Source organism: Petaurus breviceps, unplaced genomic scaffold (genome assembly GCF_028583685.1).
Source record: "Petaurus breviceps papuanus isolate PSGF00001 unplaced genomic scaffold, PetGlider_PUasm1.0 185, whole genome shotgun sequence".
Taxonomy (NCBI): domain Eukaryota; kingdom Metazoa; phylum Chordata; class Mammalia; order Diprotodontia; family Petauridae; genus Petaurus; species Petaurus breviceps.
Window position 1 is genome coordinate 23,563,492 of NW_027185797.1, and position 22,236 is coordinate 23,585,727.

The 22,236-nt window shown below is 42.0% G+C and overlaps 1 protein-coding gene across 1 annotated transcript in view; it reads left to right on the top strand.

Annotated features, from left to right (window-relative positions):
• The window catches only part of CMTM8 (CKLF like MARVEL transmembrane domain containing 8), a 63,763-nt gene that overhangs the window by 31,558 nt on the left and 9,969 nt on the right, over positions 1 to 22,236 (top strand). The window contains exon 2 of the mRNA XM_069088302.1: positions 21,841 to 22,033. Within this exon, the coding sequence (XP_068944403.1) occupies positions 21,841 to 22,033 (193 nt within the window). The remainder of the gene's footprint in view (positions 1 to 21,840; positions 22,034 to 22,236) is intronic.

A 22,236-nucleotide genomic window follows, 5' to 3' on the forward strand; every position in this document is an offset into this window, starting at 1 on the left:
TAAAGTGTACACAAACACTCTCTCTCTCTCTCTCTCTCTCTCTCTCTCTCACACACACACACACACACACACACACACACACACACACCCCAGCTGCCAAGGGTGGGAAACCTTGGTGACAACAGAGGGAATCTGTGGCAGATGTTGGAACTGGGGGGGTGTGGGTGTGTTTAGAATGGTGAGGTGAACACAGCAGGGGGAAGGAGAGCTCCCTGGTACCTGTTGCCAGAGGAAGAAAAAGGAAACAGGAAGAGAAGTCCATTTTCCTGGCTAGATACTTTTTCAATGACCCTTCACAATAAGAAAGGGAAATGACTACTTGGGTGGGGAAGCCCCTTTGCAATCCAAAGCTTCCCTATTTTTTTTCCCATGAGCCTGATCTGTGATTCCAATGATGTGGGGGAAACCCTGTATGGAAATTCCCTCCACCAAGGCAGCTCATCCACTTATCTGCACTTGGTATCATAGGTCTAGAGCTCTCTGCTGTAAGTCAGTCAGTCAACAAGCATTCATTAAGTACTTACTTCATGCCAGGGACTAAGCCCCAGGAAAACCAAAGAAAAGCCCTTGGCTCAAGAAGCTCCCATTCTAGAAGCAGAGTAAATTGGGGCTAATAAGCAGAGGGAAATCACTAACATTAGGGAGGATTGTAGAAGATGAGATTTTAGTTACTACTTGAAGGAAACCAGGAGGTCAGAAGAGAAAACTAAGATCACTGGAGGTCAGTTGGGTGACATGATATAGTCTTAGAGCAGGGATTCCTAACTTATGTTGATGAATTTAACTTTTTTTTGGTCACTGTGTTTCAAAATAACCAATTTCCATTTTAAGCCAACATATTTTATTTTAAGCTCCACAGGGTTTCAGAGGAGCCCATGACTTATCTTTCTGACTTCAAATCTGGCCTCAGACACTTACTGGCTGTGTGACCCTGGTCAAGTAACTTAACCCTGTTTGCTTCAGTTTCCTCACCTGTAAAATGGGCTGGAGAAGGAAATAGCAAACCCTTCCAGTATCTCTGCCAAGAACGGCTAGGTGGTAGAGTGAATAGAGCACTGGCCCTGGAGTCAGGAGGACCTGAGTTCAAATCCGACCTCAGACACTTAACACAAAAAAAAACCTAGCCATGTGACCTTGGGCAAGTCTCTTAACCCTAATTGCCCTACCTTCTCCCCTCCAAAAAGCAAAAAAAAAAAAAAATTGGGGTGGCTAGGTGGCGCAGTGAGTAGAGCCCCAGCCTTGGCGTGAGGAGGACCTTTCAAATCCAGCCTCAGACACTTAACACTTACTAGCCATGTGACCTTGGGCAAGTCACTTAACCCCAACAGCCCTCCAAAAAGCAAAAAAGAAAAAAGAAATAAAAGAAAACCCCCACAAAGTGTCAGACATGACCGAAACAACTGAACAACAAATGGTAGCAGGTGCTATATTAAGCACTTAAAAAAAATCATTATCTCATTTGGTCTTCACAGCAACCCTGAGAGGTAAGTGTTATTTTACAGTTGAGGCAGACTGAAGCTGAGTGATTTGCCCAGGATCATACAACTAGTATCTGAGGCCAGATTTTAACTCAAGTCCTCCTGACTCCAGACCCAACACTCTGTCCACTGCACCACCTAGGTGACAAGTGACTGTCCAATATCTGTTAGAAGACCTCCAAAGAGTGATACCCAGGACGTCTTGGGATAGCTCTAATGACTAGAAGGCTTTTCCTTATAGGGAGCAAAAATCTATTTCTCTGACTTGCACTGATCACTCCTAGTTCTGTTTTCTGTACCCAGCAGAAAGCTGAAGGCCCCTTTAGTGGGTCAGCCCTCCTCTAAGAACATAAACTGCTTGAAAGCAGAATCCGGGTTCTGTTTTTGTCTTTATAGTCCCAGTGCCAAGCACACAGTAGGTGCTTAATAAAGGCATGTTGGATTGAATTAACTTGGCCGATCTTCAAATGACACTCCATCACCAAGCCTGTAACCTAATCCTTTCTTGGCTTTAGAGATGGGACCTATCAAAATGCCTTCTCTCAGCTGTCATGACTTTTGAAAGCTGAGGGTCACCTGTAGCCCCACTGTGAGGGCACACAGCAGGGCTCTGGAGAAGGTGATCACAACTATACCTGAATCATAATTATGAAGTTCTATTCTAACTGAATGGTAAGGGTTGTAGTATGTCTGTGAACATCTAAATAATAAGGAAACTGCAAATAAGTTTATTCCACTTGCCTTTGGTAAAATTCTAGCCTTTGTGGTTAATCTTAATTCAGAGAACATTTTTTGTGAAATAAATTGAATTGTGCTTAATAGGGTTTTATAAACACATCTTCAATTTAAATTACTTTAAATTACTTTACTTTATCTTCAATTGTGTTTGTAGCACCTGGGGCACCCCCAGATTTCTTCTGATCTGAAGTCTAGCTCAAGGTACTCTCAGAGTAATGTACTCTGAGCAAATCCACTCAAGACCATATAGCTCTGAGCCCCCATTGATGTGTTTAACTAAATATGTCAGAAGATACAAATATGTTGAGGGAAGTAGGGCCACAATTAGTTAAAAGAAAAAGGCATTTAATGAAATAAAACAGAAGAAAAGTATCAGTAGAAGATTTTTCTCATAAACCTGGGGCGTGCTTTCCCACAAATACACAGCACAGTGGGAAGAATGGACATATCTAGTAAGAGGATCACCATTGGAAAGAGGAACTACATCAGTGAGATCCCAGAGCCATTGAAATATCTGTTTTCCTTTGTACGTTTGTCCTTTTTCTACCATTACACCAGAAATTCCTCATGTTCAGAGAGCCTCCTTCTGCTTGGTGCCCTCTCATGCTGCCCCATGCTCACCACACGGTGGATGCCCAGTGAATACGCATTACTTGATAACCCACTATTATTGTAGCCCCCATTTGAAGGATGGTGCATTAAGCTGACCTAATGAAGGGTAATGTTCATGGATACCAGTCTTGTCTTGTTCTAGACAGACTTTGATATATGGGTGGAATTTAAACATAGCTAACGGCAGCATCTCATTCAAGTTTTAATTAATGCATGCATTTATGAGTCTTCCCCAAGGGTAGATCAATACTTGTCTACTCAAGTCAGGAATAATCTAGAGCTTATTCTGAGACAGAACACTTCAGAAAAATTGAAATAAAAACAGGTGGATTGGCATCATTAGTATTTATTATAATAATGAAGTCTTTGAAGTATTGGTACTTCAAAATGGGGGTCCTATGCTCCAAATATCCCCATTGGATATTTCTTAGCATTGGAAGAGAAGCATGATATCATTGTTGTTGGTATTTTCAAGTGTTTAGTGAAAAAGAAATCGTGGGACTGAAGACCTGTGATGATTTCCTTTCACTGGACCCAGGAAGTTAAGGCTCATTGTTGGCAGACCACACCACGTGAAGAAACGCCAAAAAGACAGAGAGCAGAATATTTTTAGAAAGCCATCCTCTACATTTGCACCCAGAAAGAGAAGAATTATGTTTTACCCTGGAGCGACTACTAAATTAACAAGGATAAATATTATCAAAGAGAAAAGAGTCATTTAAAGAGGTCTATTTACCATAAGCTAGCATGGTCAGCTACAATGGAAAGAATGTTGACTCTGAAATCAGAGGATCCAGGTTCAGATCCTATCTCTGACATGAATTACACATTGTGGGACCTCAAACAAATTACTTAACTCTCTAAGCCTCAGTTTCTTCATCTGAAAACAGGGAAGATGATTATTCTTGTGCTGTCTTCTTCACCGTGGTTAGGATCAAATGAGACAGTGCATGTTTAGTACATATTTACTTCACAAACCTTCAAGTGATTCACAGCTAGAGCCCAAATACTGAGAATAATGAGTCCAGTCAAGTGGTTGTATCCAAGTTTGCACTATTTGAAGTTATTTGAAGTGTAAAATGGGGTCATTGGTTCCAGCCCAATGGAAATATGCCATGTGAATTTAAATAATGTGACTATTTCATGGGACTTGTAACATGTACTACTCAGGACTCAGTTGTATAAGCACCAATTATTACTATTATTATTATACTATTATATTATTGTCTCTATTATTATAATGATCACTATTATTACGAACTATCATCTCAGAAGAAAGTGAAAGCTCTTCTTTCCCAAACAATCAAAGAAAGCAATCAGAATTGGAGGTTAGCTTTGCAGATAGGCACATGTGTGTGTGTGCGCACACGTGCACACACATGATAGAGCTGTCACCTGCCCTTCTCCTGAGCCATGTAAAGTGAAAGTCAGTTGTCTCTATTACCATTTCAGGGTTATCAAACTTTCCATACATCATAGAGCCAGAGAGTTTGGAAGGACCATAGAGAACACCCTTCATTTTACAGATAAAGGAACTGTCCAAAGAAGTTGAATGACTTACCCACAGTCACACAGTTAGTTAGTGATAGGGACCAACATTCCCTGTCTACCCACCTCCAGTTCTGTCTATGATCCCATTTTGGGTCCGGACACAGGATTATGGGGCTTTTTTTAGAACTTCAGGGGCATTTAGTCCAACCTAAAGAAAGCTGAGGCTTACGAGAGTAAAGGACATGTCTGTGAAGTATAGGTATCCACCACAGAGACTCTGCTTCCAGATTCATCTCCCTAAAAACCCTTTGTGGCTCTCCTCAAAAACTTTCAAACTGACTAAAGTCCAAATTCCTTAGACTGGCTTCCTCTACATTCCCATTCAATACCTACTACTGCCTATATGAAGCACTTCCCCTCCTGGCAAATTCGTCTGCAGCTCCCTTTGCTCCCCAAACACTGACATTCTGGCTTCCTCACCTTGGCTCATTAATGTTCTCCTGCCTTGAAGGACACTGGTCCTCCAGGAATTTACATTCTATTAGGCAGAAATAACGTGGGCACAGGTAAATCAATACAAAATATATAGAAAGTAAATATTCAAATCCAGTCCCAGACACTTACTAGTTGTGTGACCCTGGGCAAGCCACTTGACCCTGTTTGCCTCAGTTTCCTCAAATGTATAATGAGCTGCAGAAGGAAAGGGCAAATCACTGTAGTATCTTTGCCAAGGAAACCCCAAATGGGGGCATTAAAACAACTGAACAACAACAAAATACACAACATTTCAGGCAGGGCTAGTAACTGGCAGTAGGGGGAGGGTCTCAAGGTCTTACATAGGTGGGAGACCCTGGTTTGAGTTTTGAAAGAAGCTGGTGACTCTAGGAGACATGAGAGTCAGCCTGCGCACACAGTGGGGAGGAAGAGGAATAAGTTTGTTTGATTCTTAGGATCCATACTGTGTCTCCCGTGCCATCCATCTGTCAGCCCTACAGCCATGTGCATTCCTTTCCTGCTCCCCTCACCCCCACCCTTTGTTGCATTTCTTGCTCTTCCTCTGGGAACTATCATTAAATCAATATTACCGTTGCTTTTAGAAAGGGAATGTCAGTTGTCTCTATTACCATTTCAGGGTTATGAAATCCACTCACTCCCCTGTGACTTCCTAGACCAGAACACCTCCCTCAGTCCCACTCTCCTCTAGGTGTTTGGTTTCCCCCATTAGAATGTAAATCCCCTGAGAGCAGACACCTGCTCCTTTCTGTCTTTGTGCCCTGACTGGTCACCACACTGTGCTTGGTGTACAATGAGCACTCAAGGAATTCTTTCCATCCACTGATTGCACAAGGCAGAGAAGACCATTCAATGGGGGTGGCAGGAAGGGCTCCATGTAGCAGAAGGCTTCTGTACTGGCCTTGGAAGGGAGCACAATCCAAAAAATCAGAATTATTGCATTTTTTAGTACCTTCACAAGGCGGCCTCTGGAGACGAGTCATTATCCGCTGTCTCAAGGCAGCCTTGTGCCAATTAATTTGGGGGAGCTTGGAGACAAACGAGCATGTTCACATGCATGTACCCAGAGGCGGGCTAAACTGGTGGGATGCCCCACTAGCCATTCACTCTCCCAGTACCAGCTGCTAGTGGAGCTGTGTCTTAATCCACGGTAGCTTTTCTGCTTGCTTCTTCACAGCCAGTAAGTGAGACTGGCCTTCCAGGACGAGTTGGGATGCCAGGGAGTATGAGAGGTGCTCTATGGCCAGACCTCTGTACAGTTCTCAGTGGAATCCCTGTGGGGCCCTCAGCATTCACAGGCTGAGTCTGCTCTCTCACAAACCACACTGTCCACCTCCCAAAAGAGCTGGCCAATAGCCATGGTCACCAGCTGATGGATCTCCCATCTGAGCTCCTTGCTAAAGCTGTGTCCTCAGTCCGAGATGGGATCTGTCCTTCCTATCATGTTTCCAGGAGCTCATCTCAAGGCAGGCAGGACACCACCCATCTGGGAAAAGCTCTTGGTGAAACACATCTATGTCCTTTTTGGCCAAGGGAAGGCTGTCAATGAGATGGTTTCTGGATTTTTGACCCCTGAGGCTTCAGAGTGGATTGGCTCATCCAATGGTGTCAGGTTAGATTGGATAATGGGAGCTGGAAGGGACCTCAAAAACAACTGAGTCCAAAACCTCATTTTACCAAGGACATAGAGCCCAGTAAGTTACATAGGTCTTATAGAGTCAGGATTTGAACCCAGAGTTAAAAGTTAAAAGGCCTGAGATCAAATTCTGGTTCTATGGCTAGGGACTTTCTCATTCCTTGTCTTTGTAGCCCTGGGGCTACAACCCTCACACCCCCATTTGGTGCTTAATATTTGTTGATTGATTTATTGCTTTTTTCACTCTCTAGTTGTGTGACTGTAGCCAAGTCATTTTAACTCTATGGGCTTTGGTTCTCCCTCCATAAAAATGAAAATTTTGGACTACTCGATGCTCTTTTAAGATGCCTTCCTGGTTAACCATTTGGGGATCCTCTTCTAGAAGTAAACCAAACCCAAAGAGGCAGCCTTCCAAAGTGAGGGGAAGCTTGTGGGAGATGGGTCCTGAGCCAGGCACTCAAGGATGGAAGAGACAGGAACTGGTGGGTGAAGGAAGGTGGGAGACACTAGGAACAGCAGGGACAAAGCCAGGGGAAATGAGAATAAATAAAGGATGGAGAGGAAATCCAGTTGGAGAAGGGGACTGGCAAGGGAGACTAGTAAAGGCTGTTGATAATAATAATGTATATTAAGAAAGCACTTTTCATTTTACAAAGCATTTTCCTCACAGCTATGAGTTACATAGGATATGTGTTATGCCCATATTACAGATGAGGAAGCTAAGGCTTGTTGTTTTGCCTGTGGTGACCTGAGTAGGGTCAGAACCATGATGTGAATCCAGGATTTCTGACTGAAAATCTAGTGATCTCTCTCTGATACCACTGTGACTGAAAAAAAAAGTTATGAAAGCTGGAAAGGAGCTTACTAGGGAAGTAGAGAGATTATGATGGAAGGGTCTGGAATGCTGGCTTGGGGAGTACTCCTAACCTCCACTAGCTTTTCCAATTGATCCAATCCAATCAACATTTACTAAGTGCCCCTATGTGCCAGGCACTGGGTTGTTCTTCTGTAATTTGTAAGATTGATTTCCCCTGTCTCGGGGTTGTTTAGCTTTTCTAGAATAATTGGGGAAGGAGATTGTAAGTGATGTGAATCTGACTAGACATTGAAATGAGGTTTGAATATCCTTTCTCTGAATCCTTTCTGTGATCACACAGGGGGCATCCATCCCCACCTCCACCTCCTGACGTCAGCTGGGAAAGAGGAAGGATGTTTGGAGCTTGGATCCCTTTAACTCATTCCCTCTACTTCCTACTTTGTGTCTACTGACCAAAGTCCAAATTCCATAGCCCAGAATTTGAGACCTTTTCCCATCTGGTTCCAGACTCTTTCCAGTGCTATATCTCACTTGTAATCCCCTCCCTGTACTCAGTACTTCAGCCACACTGAAAACTAGTCAGCCCTTGAATGCTTCACATGTGAAACAGTGGACAGAGAGTTGGACTTGAGGCCAGAAGACCTGGGTTCACATCCTTTCTCAGAAACATCTCCTTGGCACTTTTCACACTACCTTGTATCATACTTATTTGTGCAGCTATTATGTCTCCTTTATTAGAAAGTAAGCTCCTTGAGGGCAGGGACTGTCTCATTTCATTGTATTATCTCCATTGCCTAGCACAGTGCCTCACACATAGGTCCTTAATAAATGTTTGCATTTTGTATCTTTATTTTATACTTCTTATAGTCTGTTTCATATTATAGTCATCACTGAATTGCCTTCTTTTTTTTAAGCAATTGGGGTTAAGTAACTTGCTCAAGGTTACACGGCCAGGTGTTTCTGGGTAGGTGCTAAGTGTCTGAGCCCGGTATTCGATCCCCAGGTCATCCCGACACTGGAGCCGGTGCTCTTACTCGCTGTGCTACCTGGCCGCTCCACTGAATTGCCTTCTATTAAAGCAATATGTTATAAGCAAATTAGGAGAGCAAGGAATAGTTTTCCTGTCAGATTTATGGAGAACAGAGGAATGTATGACCAAATAAGAATTAGAGAACATTATGAAATGCAAAATGGATAATTTTGATTACATTAAATTGAAAAGTTTGGACAAACAAAGCCAATGTAACCAAGATTAGGAGGGAAGCAGAAAATTGGGAAAGAATTTTTACAGCCAGTATCTCTGATAAAGGCCTCATTTCTAAAGTATAAAGAGAACTGAGTCAAATTTATAAGAATACAAGTCGTTCCCCAATTGATAAATGATTGAAGGATGTGAACAGGCAGTTTTCAGAGGAAGAAATTAAAGTTATCTATAATCATATGAAAAAAATGTTCTAAATCACTATTGATTAGAGAAATGCAAATCAAAACAACTCTTAGGTACCATATTACACCTACCAGATTGGCTAACATGACAAGACAGGAAAATGATAAATGCTGAAGAAAATGTGGGAAAATTGGAACACTAATGCATTGTTGGTGGAGTTGGGAACTTATCAAACCATTCTGGAGAGCAATTTGGAACTATGCCCAAAGAGCTATAAATATATGTATAGCCTTTGACTCAGCAATACCACTTCTAGGGCTGTGTCCCAAAGAGATCATAAAAATGGGGAAAGGAGTCACATGTACAAAAATATTTATAGCAGTTCTTTTTGTGGTGGTCAAGAACTGGAAATTGAGGAGATATCCATCAACTGGGGAATGGTTGAACAAGTTGTGGTATATGAATGTAATAGAATATTATTGTTCTATAAGAAATGATGAGCAGGCTGACTTTAGAAAAACCTGGAAAGACTTGTATGAACTGATGCTGAGTGAAGTGAGCAGAACCAGGGGAACATTGTACACAGTAACAGCCACATTGTGTGACAACTGATTTTGATAGACTTAACTCTTCTCAGCAATGCAGAGACCTAAAACAACTCCAAAAGACTCAAAATGAGAAATGCTGTCCATATCCCAACAAAGAAATGTGGAGCTTGAACACACAGTGAATCATACTTTTGCTCTCTTTTTTTGTTTTGTTTTGTTTTTTTATTTCTTGTAGTTCCTCCCATATGTTTTAATTCTTCTTTGCAACATGACTAATATGAAAATATGTTTAATAAGAATGTACATGTAGAGCCTATATTGGATTACATGCTGTCTTGGAGAGGGGGCAGGGGAGAGGAGGGAGTTGGAGAAAATTGTAAACTTATGGAAGTGAATGTAGCAAACTAAAAATAAATAAATTAATTTGTTTTTTAAAAAGGCAGGGGGAATAGATATTAATGTACATATTGATCATATTCATGGGCCCCAAGGTATTTTAAGATAAGTATGTGGCAAATTTTTAAAAATTCAGCTATATGATATAAATTTGATCTTTTGAATATGTTAGCTAAAAGAAACATTAATTAGACATTTAATTAAAAAAATAAGGCAATATGTAAATATCAATTACATCTCTATCAGATTGCAAGCATCTTGTAGGTAGGGAATTTGTCATATAGCTTTGCATATCCTTCAGCACCCAGGACAGTGTCATACCTATGGTATGATTAGTGCTTTTCAGTACTTAGGCAATAATTGTTCATTGAATTGAATTGAACTCCTTACAGGATCACAGCTAAAGAGCTGGAAGGAAACTTAAAGGCTATTAAGTCCAGTCTCCTCAATTTACCGATAGGGAGACTGAGGCACAGTTCAATGTTTGCCCAGTTGCACAGCTAGGATATGTCCGAGGTGAGATTGAACTTGCAAACTTTAAGTCGAGTTCCCCATCCTCTGCACCATGGTGCCACTTCTTTCATGCCCAGAACTGCAGGAAATGGAAATAAAGTCCAACGACAATAAAGAGTAGACGGGCATAGCCCATTCTCATGGGCCAAATGTACCAAAATGATAGGTTTCAGCTATATTTAGAGGACAATGTGAGGTAAGTTCTCTGCCACTGAGGCCAGCCCTGGTAATATGCATTTATTTTGATAAAAATAAAGTAGAGAACAGTAAAAGAAGAACATTGTTTTGGGGATTTTTTTTCCTTCCTCACACACACAGTAATCAATCTGTCAGCTCTACCTACTTTAATACCTGATTATAAATCACTAAATTTGGTATATTGTGATAGATAAGAAAGTGAGAATATCTTGCTATAGGAGGGGCTATATATTAACACAGGAAGGGAAACTCTTTTTTTGGAGGGAGGAAGGCAGAGAAGTTGGGGTTAAATGACTTGCCCAAGGTCACACAGCTAGTAAGTGTGTCAAGTGTCTGAGGCTGGATTCGAATGCAGGTCCTTCTGACTCCAAGGCCAGTGCTCTATTCACTGCGCCACCTAGCCACCCTGGATATTCATGTTTGACTGGGTAATGTGGCATAGCAGAAACACTACTGAACCTAGAGTCAGGAGACACTGGGGTTCTCTGATGCTAGCTAACAGCAAACCATTTTATCCAATCAAACAAGCATTTATTAAATGCCTACTTGCTGTATGATGCTGAGCTATGCACAAAGGATACACAGATGAAACAAAAAACAGTCCAGTCCCCAGGGGCTTATATTCTATGGGGGGGGGACATAAAATATGCAAATAAATGATAATATACATGGAAGTTTGAGGATGGAGAAGGCGCTAAGAAAATAAGGGGATCAGGAAAGATCTCATGTGGGAGGTAACATTTGAGCTGAACTTTGAAGGAAGCTTGGGGTTCTAAGAGAATGAGGTGAGGAAAAGTGCATGTCAGAAAGGCAGGGAACAGAATGCCTCAGTTTCCTCATTTATAAAATGGAGATATTAATACTTGCCCTATTGCTCTCATAAAGTTGTTTTAGGAAAGCATGTGGTAACCCTCCAAGTCCCATAGAAATAATAGAAATTCTGAGCATTTCTCAGTCTTGTGACCTGGAGACCCAAGCTATGTAGTACTGATTTTCTGACCATGTGAGCCCTGACCTGGCTACAGATAACAGCTGTTGGTTCCAAGGTCAGAGGTCATGTTGGCCCAATGCCTGGAGTACATGGCTGCATCCCAAGTGTTGGTTGGTTAGACAGGAGGTAATGATTTACAGGGTCTCCAACCTCAACTTAGTAATTGAAACAAATTTTTAAAAGATTGAAAACCCAGGGAAAAAATAGAACTAGAAAGGACCACGCTAATTAAAACATTATGTAGCAAGTCCTGTGGAACTAGATCTACACTTGTGGACTTTAGGTCCCCATTCAGACACAGGAGAAGAAATACAAGATAGGTGATCAAAGCTCTGACTGAAGCAGACGCCTCCTCCATTACCTGCTGCTGGAAGCGCTACATGGTTAGAGCAGGAATTCTTAACCTTTTCTGTGTGTGTGTGTGTGTGTGTGTGTGTGTGTGTGTCCTGGACCCCTTTGGAGGCAGTCTGGTAAAGCTTAGGCATGAACCCCTTCTCAGAAAAATGTTTCTCTCTCTCTCTCTCTCTCTCTCTCTCTCTCAAACAAAACAGAAGATTACAAAGAAAACCAATTATATTGAGATGGAGTTATCAAATTATTTTTTTAAAAATATTCCTGGTCCCCTTAAGAGCCCCAGTTTTAGAGGGCAGAGGGGCAGTGGATGATATTTTACAAGGGAAAATTATAACCCAAGGCTGAAGGTGGAGGGTCCCTAAATTTTAACCCTTTCTCCAACCCCATTCCATGTTACTGCTGGTGAAAGATCAGTTCAGCCAACACAAGGGCAAGGTAGCCTTTCTGTATACCCAAGATTCCCTCATTTGATGAATATTTATTAAGGAAAACACCAAGCTAGGTACTGGATGGTGGGAGTGGGGGGAAGCTTATTCAAAGACAAACAAGACAAAGTCCCCAGTGGGTTTTTCTAAAGGATTAAGTGAAAACTTCTTTGGCCCGTTTCTTTTTTAAAGTCTAGTTCTGAGAATTTTTTGTACTCTTTTACTTTCTTATTTAATATTATTCACTCTCCCTGCATGATCACAGTAGAATCACTGAATTTGAGAGTTGGAAAAAACCTCAGCAATCATCCAGTCCAACCCATGCCCAAAGTGAATTCTCACTAAACCTACTCAATAAATGGCCACCCAGTCTCTGGATCTCCCCAAGGATGGCAAACTCACCACCTCTCTCTGTGAAGCAAGTTTTCCCCAACAACAAATCTCAATCGGTCTTCATGATTCTCAATTGTTCCTGGTTCTTCATTGTGGGAGAAGTCTAAATTCCCTCCTTCCCATGACAGCCCTTGAACAGAATGATCACATTCCCTCCTGTCTTCACTAGGGGAAATGTCCCTAGTTCCTTCAGTGGATCTTCATTGTGACATGGACTCAAGGCCCTCCACTGTCCTGATTTCTTCTCCTCCAGGCCAAAGGCACATCCCTGTTCTAATCAACCCTACTCTTCCCCAGGCTCGTTCCAACCCAGCCCATCCCACAGTGCTCCTGGAATCTCCACTCTGTTGCCAACAAATTCTTTTCCCTCCTCCAGTTTCTCAACCATCATTCCTTCTGCTTCCTCTTTACAATGGAAACCTGGCACTCCCCTTACAGACCTGCTTGCTGGAGGTCATTTCTTCTCCCCTGTCTAGAGGAGCTGCAGCCCCCTCATAGGGTTTGGGGGATACTCCCTCCTCTACACTGTGAGCCCCATATTATTTCAATAACCCCCTTTGAGGCTAAATCACCCTCTGCCCCATCCCTGATGCTCTCACCCAGTGAGCTCCAGGTCATTCTGACTATTGATGATAGCACCTCCTGACTTTTCTCCCTCTGTGCTCCTCTCAGTTCCTTATCCCCTCCCTCATCTATGTTGTTATTAAGTCATTTTTCAGTCATGTCTGACTCTCTGTGACCCTCTTTGGGGTTTTCTTGGGAGAGATACTGGAGTGGTTTGCCATTTCCTTCTCCGCCTCATTTTATTATTAAAGAATTGAGACAAACAGGTTTAAGTGACTTGCCCAGAGACACAAAGCTAGGAAGTGTCTGGGGCTGAATTTGAACTCGGCTTCCTGACTCCGAGTCCAGTGATCTGTTCACTATGGTGCCATCTAGTGGCCCTTCATTTCTAGGGTCCTCTTTTGCCACCCCCTCTCCATCCAGTCGCATCTCACCATGATCACATGTTAAACCTCACCACCTGAAGATGTTTCCCCACCTTTAGAAGATGCTGCTTTTGAAATTTCACTCTTAGATCATGATCTCCTATTTTTCAACACCCCCCTCATACCACTACTCTCCACCTGCTGAAAACCTAGTCAAATATCTCTTCAAGCCTCAAATTTATTGTGATCTTGAGTCACACTTGGGTTCTTCAAAACCATCTCCCCTACTCTGCCTCCATTCCAATCTCTATGCCCATAGTCAGCCATTTACACGTTGCACTGGCCACCTCCCTAGAGTGTATGCCTTGTTTCCCAACCATTAGCAACATCTAACCATCTGGGTAATTCTTCGCCCATCTAATTTCACCCCTCTTGCTCTACGGCTGCCAATGGCCCTAGAAAAAAATCTAGAAATTAAGCTGCTTTCACCCATTACAAAAGTAAGTTACATAACATCAGCTCATAACCTCCCTACTGTTTGACAGTCCTGTTACCTACTCTATCCTTATTGCACAGTGCCCAGTACATAATGGGTGCTTAATGAATGTTTGTTGATTGATTGTTGTTGACTCCTAATCTCATTCTCCATAGCAAATGTTTCCAACCTGTTCCTCTCCTTTCTCCCTTTCCTAACTATTCTTTATAATAAGTAGGACATTTAGTCACTTACAGAATATTGAGATTGTCTGGCCTGATCTTCAGCCCTGCCCTCTCCATTCCTCAGATAGTATTATCATTAGTAATAATAATAGTTCACATTTATATGGCACCACAAAGGTTGGCAAAACACTTTACCCACATTCTCTCATTTGATTTTCTCAATAGCTCTGTGACATAGGTGCAGTTATTATATCCATTTTACAGTTGAGGAAACTAAGGCAAACTGAGGTTAAGTGACTTGCCCAGGGTCACATGGCTAGCATGTCTGAGACAGGATTCAAACTCAAGTCTTCCTGACTCCAAGTCCAGTGGTCCATTCACTACATCAGCTAGCTGCATGATGCATCTTCTTAGCACTATCACGAGCTTTCTCCTCCTTCCCTCTGCTTACAGAAGAGGTATTCCTTCCCTTTACTAAGGCTAATTCTCCCCCACCAGTTCCCTTGATCCTCCTTCCTCCAGCATTCTTCTGCTTTGGCCAGTATTTTCAATCTCTTGAGTCATCTTCTTCTACATGGTATATGGTGCTCATGTCTCCCTAATTTAAAAAATGTCTTCCCTTGGTTCTGTCATCCCATCCAGCTTTGATCCCATTCACTGTTAAACTCATTGCAAAAACATCTATTCTGTGTCTCCACTTCCTCACAACCTACTTTCTCTTGAGTCCCTTAAGTGGACCTTGACACATTGCTCCATTGTAACTTCTCTATAAGGTGTATCACTAGCTCATTAAGCACCAAATGCAGCAACCTTTTTCCATTCTCTTGAATTATCTTCAGCTTTTGATCCTGTTGATTAATCCTTAATACCAGGCTCTCTCTCCTGCCTTGGTTTCAGAGGCACAATACTCTCCTGATTCTCTTCCTGTCTCTCCAAAGGGCCCTTCTATATCTCCTTCATTGGGTCCTACTGTACCTCTTAATGTTGATCTTTCCTAGGTGTCTGCTGACCCTTTTTTTCGCTTTTTGGAAGGCAGTTGGGGTTAAGTGATTTGCCCAAGGTCACGTGGCTAGTTTTGTGTGTGTAAGTGTCTGAGGCTGGATTTGAACTCAGGTCATCCTGACTCCAGGGCCAGTGCTCTATTCACTGCACCACCTAGCTGCCCCTACCCTTCTTTACTTTTATCTTGGGCAACATCTTTTGTTCCCTTGGTTTCAACCAGAATGTCTTTGCAGGTAATCCTCAAACCTAACTCTAACCCCAATCAACTCCAGAGCTATGTCTCCAATCATACCTTTCTTCCTGGCTATCCCACCATGCCTAAAACAAAGTTCATGATCTTCCCCCTTGAACCTTCTCTTCCTCCTGACTGCACAACCATCCCCTGAATCTCCCCTATCTGTGACTCTGAAGTATCTCCTCCCTTCCACTCACTTCTAGTTAGCAAGCCCTATTGGTTCCGCTTTACAATAACTCCTTCTCTCCTTTATTTTCCCATTGCTGCTGCCCTGGAAGCCTTGTTTATAGCATCGTATCAGAGGCAGCCTAATCCGATGGAAAGAGCAATGTATTTGGAGTCAGGACTTGGGTTCAAACCCTACCTCTGTCATTTACTATGGCGGGGGAGGGAAAGGGGGCCAGAGGAGGCGATTGGACAAAATTACCTCTCGGGTTCCTTCCAGCTCCATGGCCCAATATACTGTGTTGAAATGCTCCTAGAGACTTGTTACTGAGAGAGAGGTATTGTAAGGGCAGGGCATCTGACCTGCTGTTTTATTTTTTCTCTCTTTCCTGTGAACAATGATTTAGATATGAAACTTAGAGGTTGTCTGGTCCAATTTCTCACTAAAATGAGGAAGTTGAGACCTAGAAAGGATAGAAGGTGGGATCAGAGTAAATAGATTGAATCCCTCTGCTTGGAGGTAAATTTGACAAATTCACCATTCTTTCCATCATCCCACGATGCCGCTCTCTGGAGGACACTTCAGCCAAAGCTCAGAAGGGATCCTGCATTTGCTTTTTTGAGTTCCCTTGGACCACGCCTGTCTGCTCGGGAATCTTCTATCTCAGCATGCAGCCTCTGTCTCTGGTTGACCTTTTCCTGAGACAGCGTCTGCTGGTCCTGATTTGCAGTCTCTTCTGAATGTGTGTTTATAAACACCTGAAATAATCATGACAGTTGGAAAGTAACCATTCAGTTTTAGTGAATGGAACTAGAGTTAAAAGGCTCATAGAGTGGTGTATGGGCACCCCCTAGTGGCTAAAAGTGGCAAGGTGGCCATGTGCCACTGCCAAAAACTTGGTTGAAGTCCTATGGAAGGGCTGGAAGGAACTTTGGCTGCCACCATCTGGACTTAAATCTAGGACTGTGGTCTGAAGTTCTCATTTTACAGATGAGAATACTGAGGCCTATGTCTGGCCCAAACCAAGGTCAAGTAGGTAGTAACAGAACTCCCTAATTAAAAAAAAAGTTTTATTTCTTAAAATAAGTAAATGTTAATGATGGTGATGATGGTGATGATGGTGGAGGTGGTGGTGGAGGTGATGAGTGATGGTGGTGGTGATTATGAAGAAACCAACAAAGAACTTCAAAGACTGGGAAGAAAAGATTTAGTGGGGAAATGTATGATAGGAAGAGAAGATGGACTGGTCATAAGGACAGCAGGTAAAGGATAAGATAAGACATGGGTAGGAAGAGTGGTACAGTGGGACCTTCTAGATCAGAGGTGCCAAGAACAACCCTGAAAAATAATCAACGTTTGAGAGGATGTGGGGAAATTGGGGCACTAATGCACTGTCGGTAGAATTGCAGACTGACCCAACTACTTTGGAGATCAATTTGGAACTATGCCAAAAAGGCTATAAAATTATGCATACCCTTTCAGCACTACTAGGTCTATATTCCAGAGAGATTTCAAAAGGGTGGGGGGAAGCCCTATTTGTACAGAAATATTTGTAGCAGCTGTTTTTTGTAGTGGCAAAGAATTGGAAATTGAGGGGATGTCCATCAGCTAGGGAATGGCTGAACAAGTTGTGGTATATTATTGTAATAGAATATTACTGGGCTATAAGAAATGATGAGCAGGCTGATTTCAGAAAATCCTGGAAAGACTTAGATGAACTGATGCTGAGTGAAGTGAGCAGAACCAGGAGAACATTGTACACAGTAACAGCAACATTGTACAGTGATCAACTGTGAATGACTTAACTATTCTCAGCAATACAGTGATCCAAGACAATTTCAAAGGACTTATGATGAAAAATGCCATCCACCTTGAGAGAAGAACTGATGGAATCTGAATGCAGAATAAAGCATGCTATTTTTTATGGTTCCTCCCCCCTCCCTTTGGGTTTCTGTTTTCTTTCACAACATGACTAATATGGTATTATGTTTTGCACATGTAGAACCTATAACAATTATTTACTGTCTTAGAGAGGAGAGAAAGTGGGGTAGGGAAAGAAAAAAAATTGGAATTCAAATTTTTTTAAAATGAATGCTAAAATTTATCTTTACATGTAACTGGGAAAAAACAAAATATTATTTAAAAGATAAAAGACCCTGTCAGTCCTCAGGCTGGGTCTTTGGTAATTGAGAAAGGCCATTGATCCAATTTATTGGTTACTGCTAGCCTAACTAATAAAGTGATCATACTCAGAAAAAAAAGACACCCAAACCAGATTAAAATGTCATTGGAAAATATTCAACAAAATAAATGTAAATACAATAGAGCATAGGTATGTAGCTTTCTAAGTCAGTATGACCACAGGTTGGGATCATTAAGTAAGGTTTAGTGGCCCCCATTTCTAAGTTTGACACCACTACTCTAGATGTTAGAAGAAAGGGAAGATGCCCTCCAGGCTGTTGGGTGGATCCTCTATGGGGGACCTGTGGGAAGGCATGGATAAGATGGATTGTGACCTGCATTATTGGAAGGTCCAATGTCCAAACTGCTGAGATCACGTGTCCATTTGAGTCTTTGATTATTCCCCTAAGAGAAAATTGCCATTCTGTAGTGATGGCTGTAGTGGAAGGCACAAGTCAAATATCAGTCCATTTATTTCTGCATGCAGAGATAGTGCCATCAGAGATAATGTCTTTGTACCTGAAGACTGCTCATTTCTCCTCTCTAAAAATTTATAATTATTATAGTATAAATAATTGTTGCCATATTTTGTTATTGCACCAACATTTCTTCATATATTCCTGCCTCCTAGAGAGTCATATCCCTTGTAACAAAATTAAAAAGAGGAAAAGTTTGGAAAACTAACCAAGATACTGAAAACAAACTAACATTGTATACAATATTTGGTAACCACAGTCCCCCATCTCCACAAAGGGGTACGGGGAGAAGGTTCTTTGCTTTGATTGGTTGTACACATATTTGTTAGAAAAACAGGTACTACGGTGGTCGTGGAGGCTGGCTACTGGGAAGAAACACCATGATGTAAAAAAAAAATCAATAAAATGCTGCAGAATCATTTCTGAAATTAAATTCTATTGCAAACCACGTTACTTAACCTTTCTACTGCACTCTGGATCCAAATCAATTGCTTATTGAATGACTGGAGCATATATTATGTCCGGAGTTGAGGTCTGGGGGATGCTGCACATCTATTTAGGGGCAGAACAGCTCAAAGTCAAGGAAACCTGAGTTCAAATCCTACTTCAGACTGACCATGTGACCTTGAGCAAGTCATGGAATTTCTCCCAGACTTAAAATTTGTATAATGAGGATAACAGCATCAAGTGTTTAAAGTCCTTTGCAAATCTTAAGGTATTATGTGAATATTAGCTCTTACCATGTTAAAGTAAGGAGAAAAGGGTTTTCCATTGCAGCAAGAAGAATGGGTGGTAGACATGGGCAAGAACTCCTTACTTAGAATGTATTAAATCCCAGAAGACATTAAGGACATTTTTTACCTGACTCCTTTAAACATTCATCCTTAGGTGTTTTTGTTAGGAAAGGAGACTCAGAGGCAGGGGAATAGACTAGATGGCCCATGGACTAGATTCTCTATGAGGATAGTTAACCATCTTTTCCTTCTGTGGAGTGGGAAGCTTAAAACGTTTATCTGCTTATTTAGTTTACACTGTATGTGAGAATGCCAAAGAAAGGATGCTTAATGAAGATATATTTTCTTGGTTTCCAGCAGTGGCAATGCAATTTATCTGGTGTTAAGATGCACAAGGCCGATGTAATTCCTGAAAACTCCAAGATTCACACTAATGGGATTTTTTTTCTGCTCATATTCATCATAACTGACAGGCAATCTATAAAAGTGCGTTCGACATTCAGTTTGATCAGAGAGATTGGGCCTTGATGGGATTGGGCACGGCATACTGTGAAAAAATAGTACCGATTTCTTGATGAGTCTTGAAAAGGTCAGCTTCGCTCTTGGCTAATGACTTGCATAGGGAACTATAATGGGCAGCAGGTTAGGGGATGAGCCCAGGAGGTGGGCTTACATGTCCGCCTACTCTATGGGAGGGAGCAGCATTTACCCCCTGAACTGGTGTCTGGCTAAACCAATTAAGGGCTCTCATGTGATACAGAGACATAGGCTATGGAGCAAGAAAGCCTCCTCCATTATTAAATATATTTACTTCAAGGAACTCTTCCTGAGTTCAAATCCAGCCTCAGATACTTACTAGTTGTGTGATCTTGGGCAAGTCACTTAACTCTGTTTGCCTCAGTTTCTTTAAAATGAGCTAGAGAAGGAAATGGCAAATTACTCCAGTATTTTTGCCAAGAAAACCCCAAATGGGGTCAGGGACATACAGACTGAACAGCAAAACTTAAGACCTCAATAAAGAGGCATCTTATCAGTTAATCCCTTCCTTTAGAATCTCTTAATATTTTTGTCCATTCATTCCTGCATTTTGTATATATATTGTGTATTCTGTGAGAGTCAAGGTGGCATAGAGGGTGGTCTTAGAAGTAGAAAGACCTGGGTTCAAGACTTGCCACTGAAAACCATTGTATATATTACTAGGAACAAGTCACTTAACCTCTTAGCAGTTCCAGGCAACTCTTCAAGATCATAAATTACAATTGATTTGTTCATCTGCATCGGTGGAGGTCATTTCCACACTGAGAGTTCCCATGACTGCTGAAATCCTAAGTCTGGACAAAGAATTATAATTGCTCTTTTATATAGTTGCAGTCTGAGTATTTATGATTTCTGGTTCTGCTTTCTTTATGTCACATGATTTCATATCAATCTTTCCGGATTTTTTGTGTTCCTCATACTTACTACTGTAGTGAGGCAGCTAGGTAATACATTGGATACAGCTCTGGGTCTGGAGTAAGGAAACCCTGAGTTCAAATCCAACCTTGGACAATTATGAGCCATGTGATCCTGAGCAAGTCACTTAACCTCTGTCTGCCTCAGTTTCTTCAAAAGTAAAATGGAGATAATAATAGCACCTGCTTCCCAAGATTGTTGTGAGGATCATGGGAGATAATATTTGTAAAGGACTAAGCTCAGCACCTGGTACGCAGTAGGAGCTAAATAAATGCTTATTTCTTTTCCCATCCCCTAGACTGCAAAATGGTGTTCCCTTTCTTCAGCCATCCCCAACCCCTGAATATTTTGGCTGTTTCTAGTTTTTCCAGTCTCAAACAGTGTTCTATTAGTATCTTGGGTTGGGGAAGGCAGCTCTTTTTTTTCTTTTTGGTAAATTTCTTAGGATATATTCCTAATCCAGAGTCAAAGAGAATGGTTGCTTTTATACAACCTTCCCAGCATTAATCACCGTCATGAGAACAAGGGAGGGGGGCAAGATTTAGTTTTCACTTTGGTTTTTTGCCACAGCAAAGAAAAATTCAAGCAGTAGAATTGAAGTCTTCATCACGCACCAAGTCAGATATTAAGTCCAAAGTAGACTGAGAACTAGTAATTTCTTAGCTTTTCCTTTGTCTAAAATCTGGTGGTTCAGGCACTCAACTTGTCCCGGGTATTGGGGAAAGGTCATTTGGCCATTTGCATGTTTGAACCCTCTCTGCTCTTGATCTTTGTACATTTCTGGGTGCCCTGGGTACAGGACAGCTTTGGATGACTTTCTCTGGAGAGCATTGACAATAACCTCGTTTGGCTTGTGGATATTGTAGGTAGAGGAAGGAGGACATGTAGATATTAAGTCCCAGCAGCAGTTTTTACAATAGCTCCATTCCCTGGATGTTGGCTTGGTGGGATTGTTTGCTGTGGTGGTTGGTCCAGAAGCATTGGACTAGACTCCCTGAAACTGCCATCCACTCTTAGTGCTTTCTAAAGGAAACGTCCCTCTTCATCATTCCTCCTGTGTGCCCCACATAAGACGGCGTGTGTGGCAAACAGGTGTAGCCACGAACAGGAAGGAACGAAGCTTGCATAGTTGCCCCTGATTAAGGAATACTCATTCATCACCATTATCAGGATTTACTCTCAACTTAACACCAACCCCAAATTAATGTCACTGACATTAGGGAGGAATTTCATCATCATCATCGTCATCATTGTTGTTAATGGTATCATTATGCTCATTTCTAGTTTAAGAGCTTTTTCACCTCTATTTTGGAACCTTTAGAGTAATTGTTTTCTCTTTCCCTTCCTCTCCTTCCCATTGTCTCTTTTTCTCTCCCCTCTCTTCCCAACCTTTTTCCCTTCCTCCTTCCCTCTCTTTCCCTCCTTCTTGCATTCCCTTCCCTCCATCTCCTTTCCTCCCTGCTTCTCCTCCTTTTCTTCTTGCCCATCCCCCTTTCCCTTCTGCCATGTCTGCAGGTTTTTGGTCTGCTTGTGTGGACACTGATCGCTGGGACAGAGTATTTCCGGGTCCCTGCCTTCGGCTGGGTGATGTTCGTTGCAGTATTTTACTGGGTCCTCACAGTCTTCTTTTTAATTATCTACATGACGATGACCTACACCAGGATTCCCCAGGTGCCATGGACCACAGTGGTAAGAAAGCACATTCCTTGTCTTGCTTTATTTCCTCACCCAGATCCCTCTTAATAATATGCCTTCAGGGGTGGCTAGGTGGTGCAGTGAATAGAGCACCAGCCCTGGAGTCAGGAGGACCTGAGTTCAAATCTGGCCTCAGACTTTTCACACACACACACACACACACACACACACACACACACACACACAAAACAACTAGCCATGTGACCTTGGGCAAGT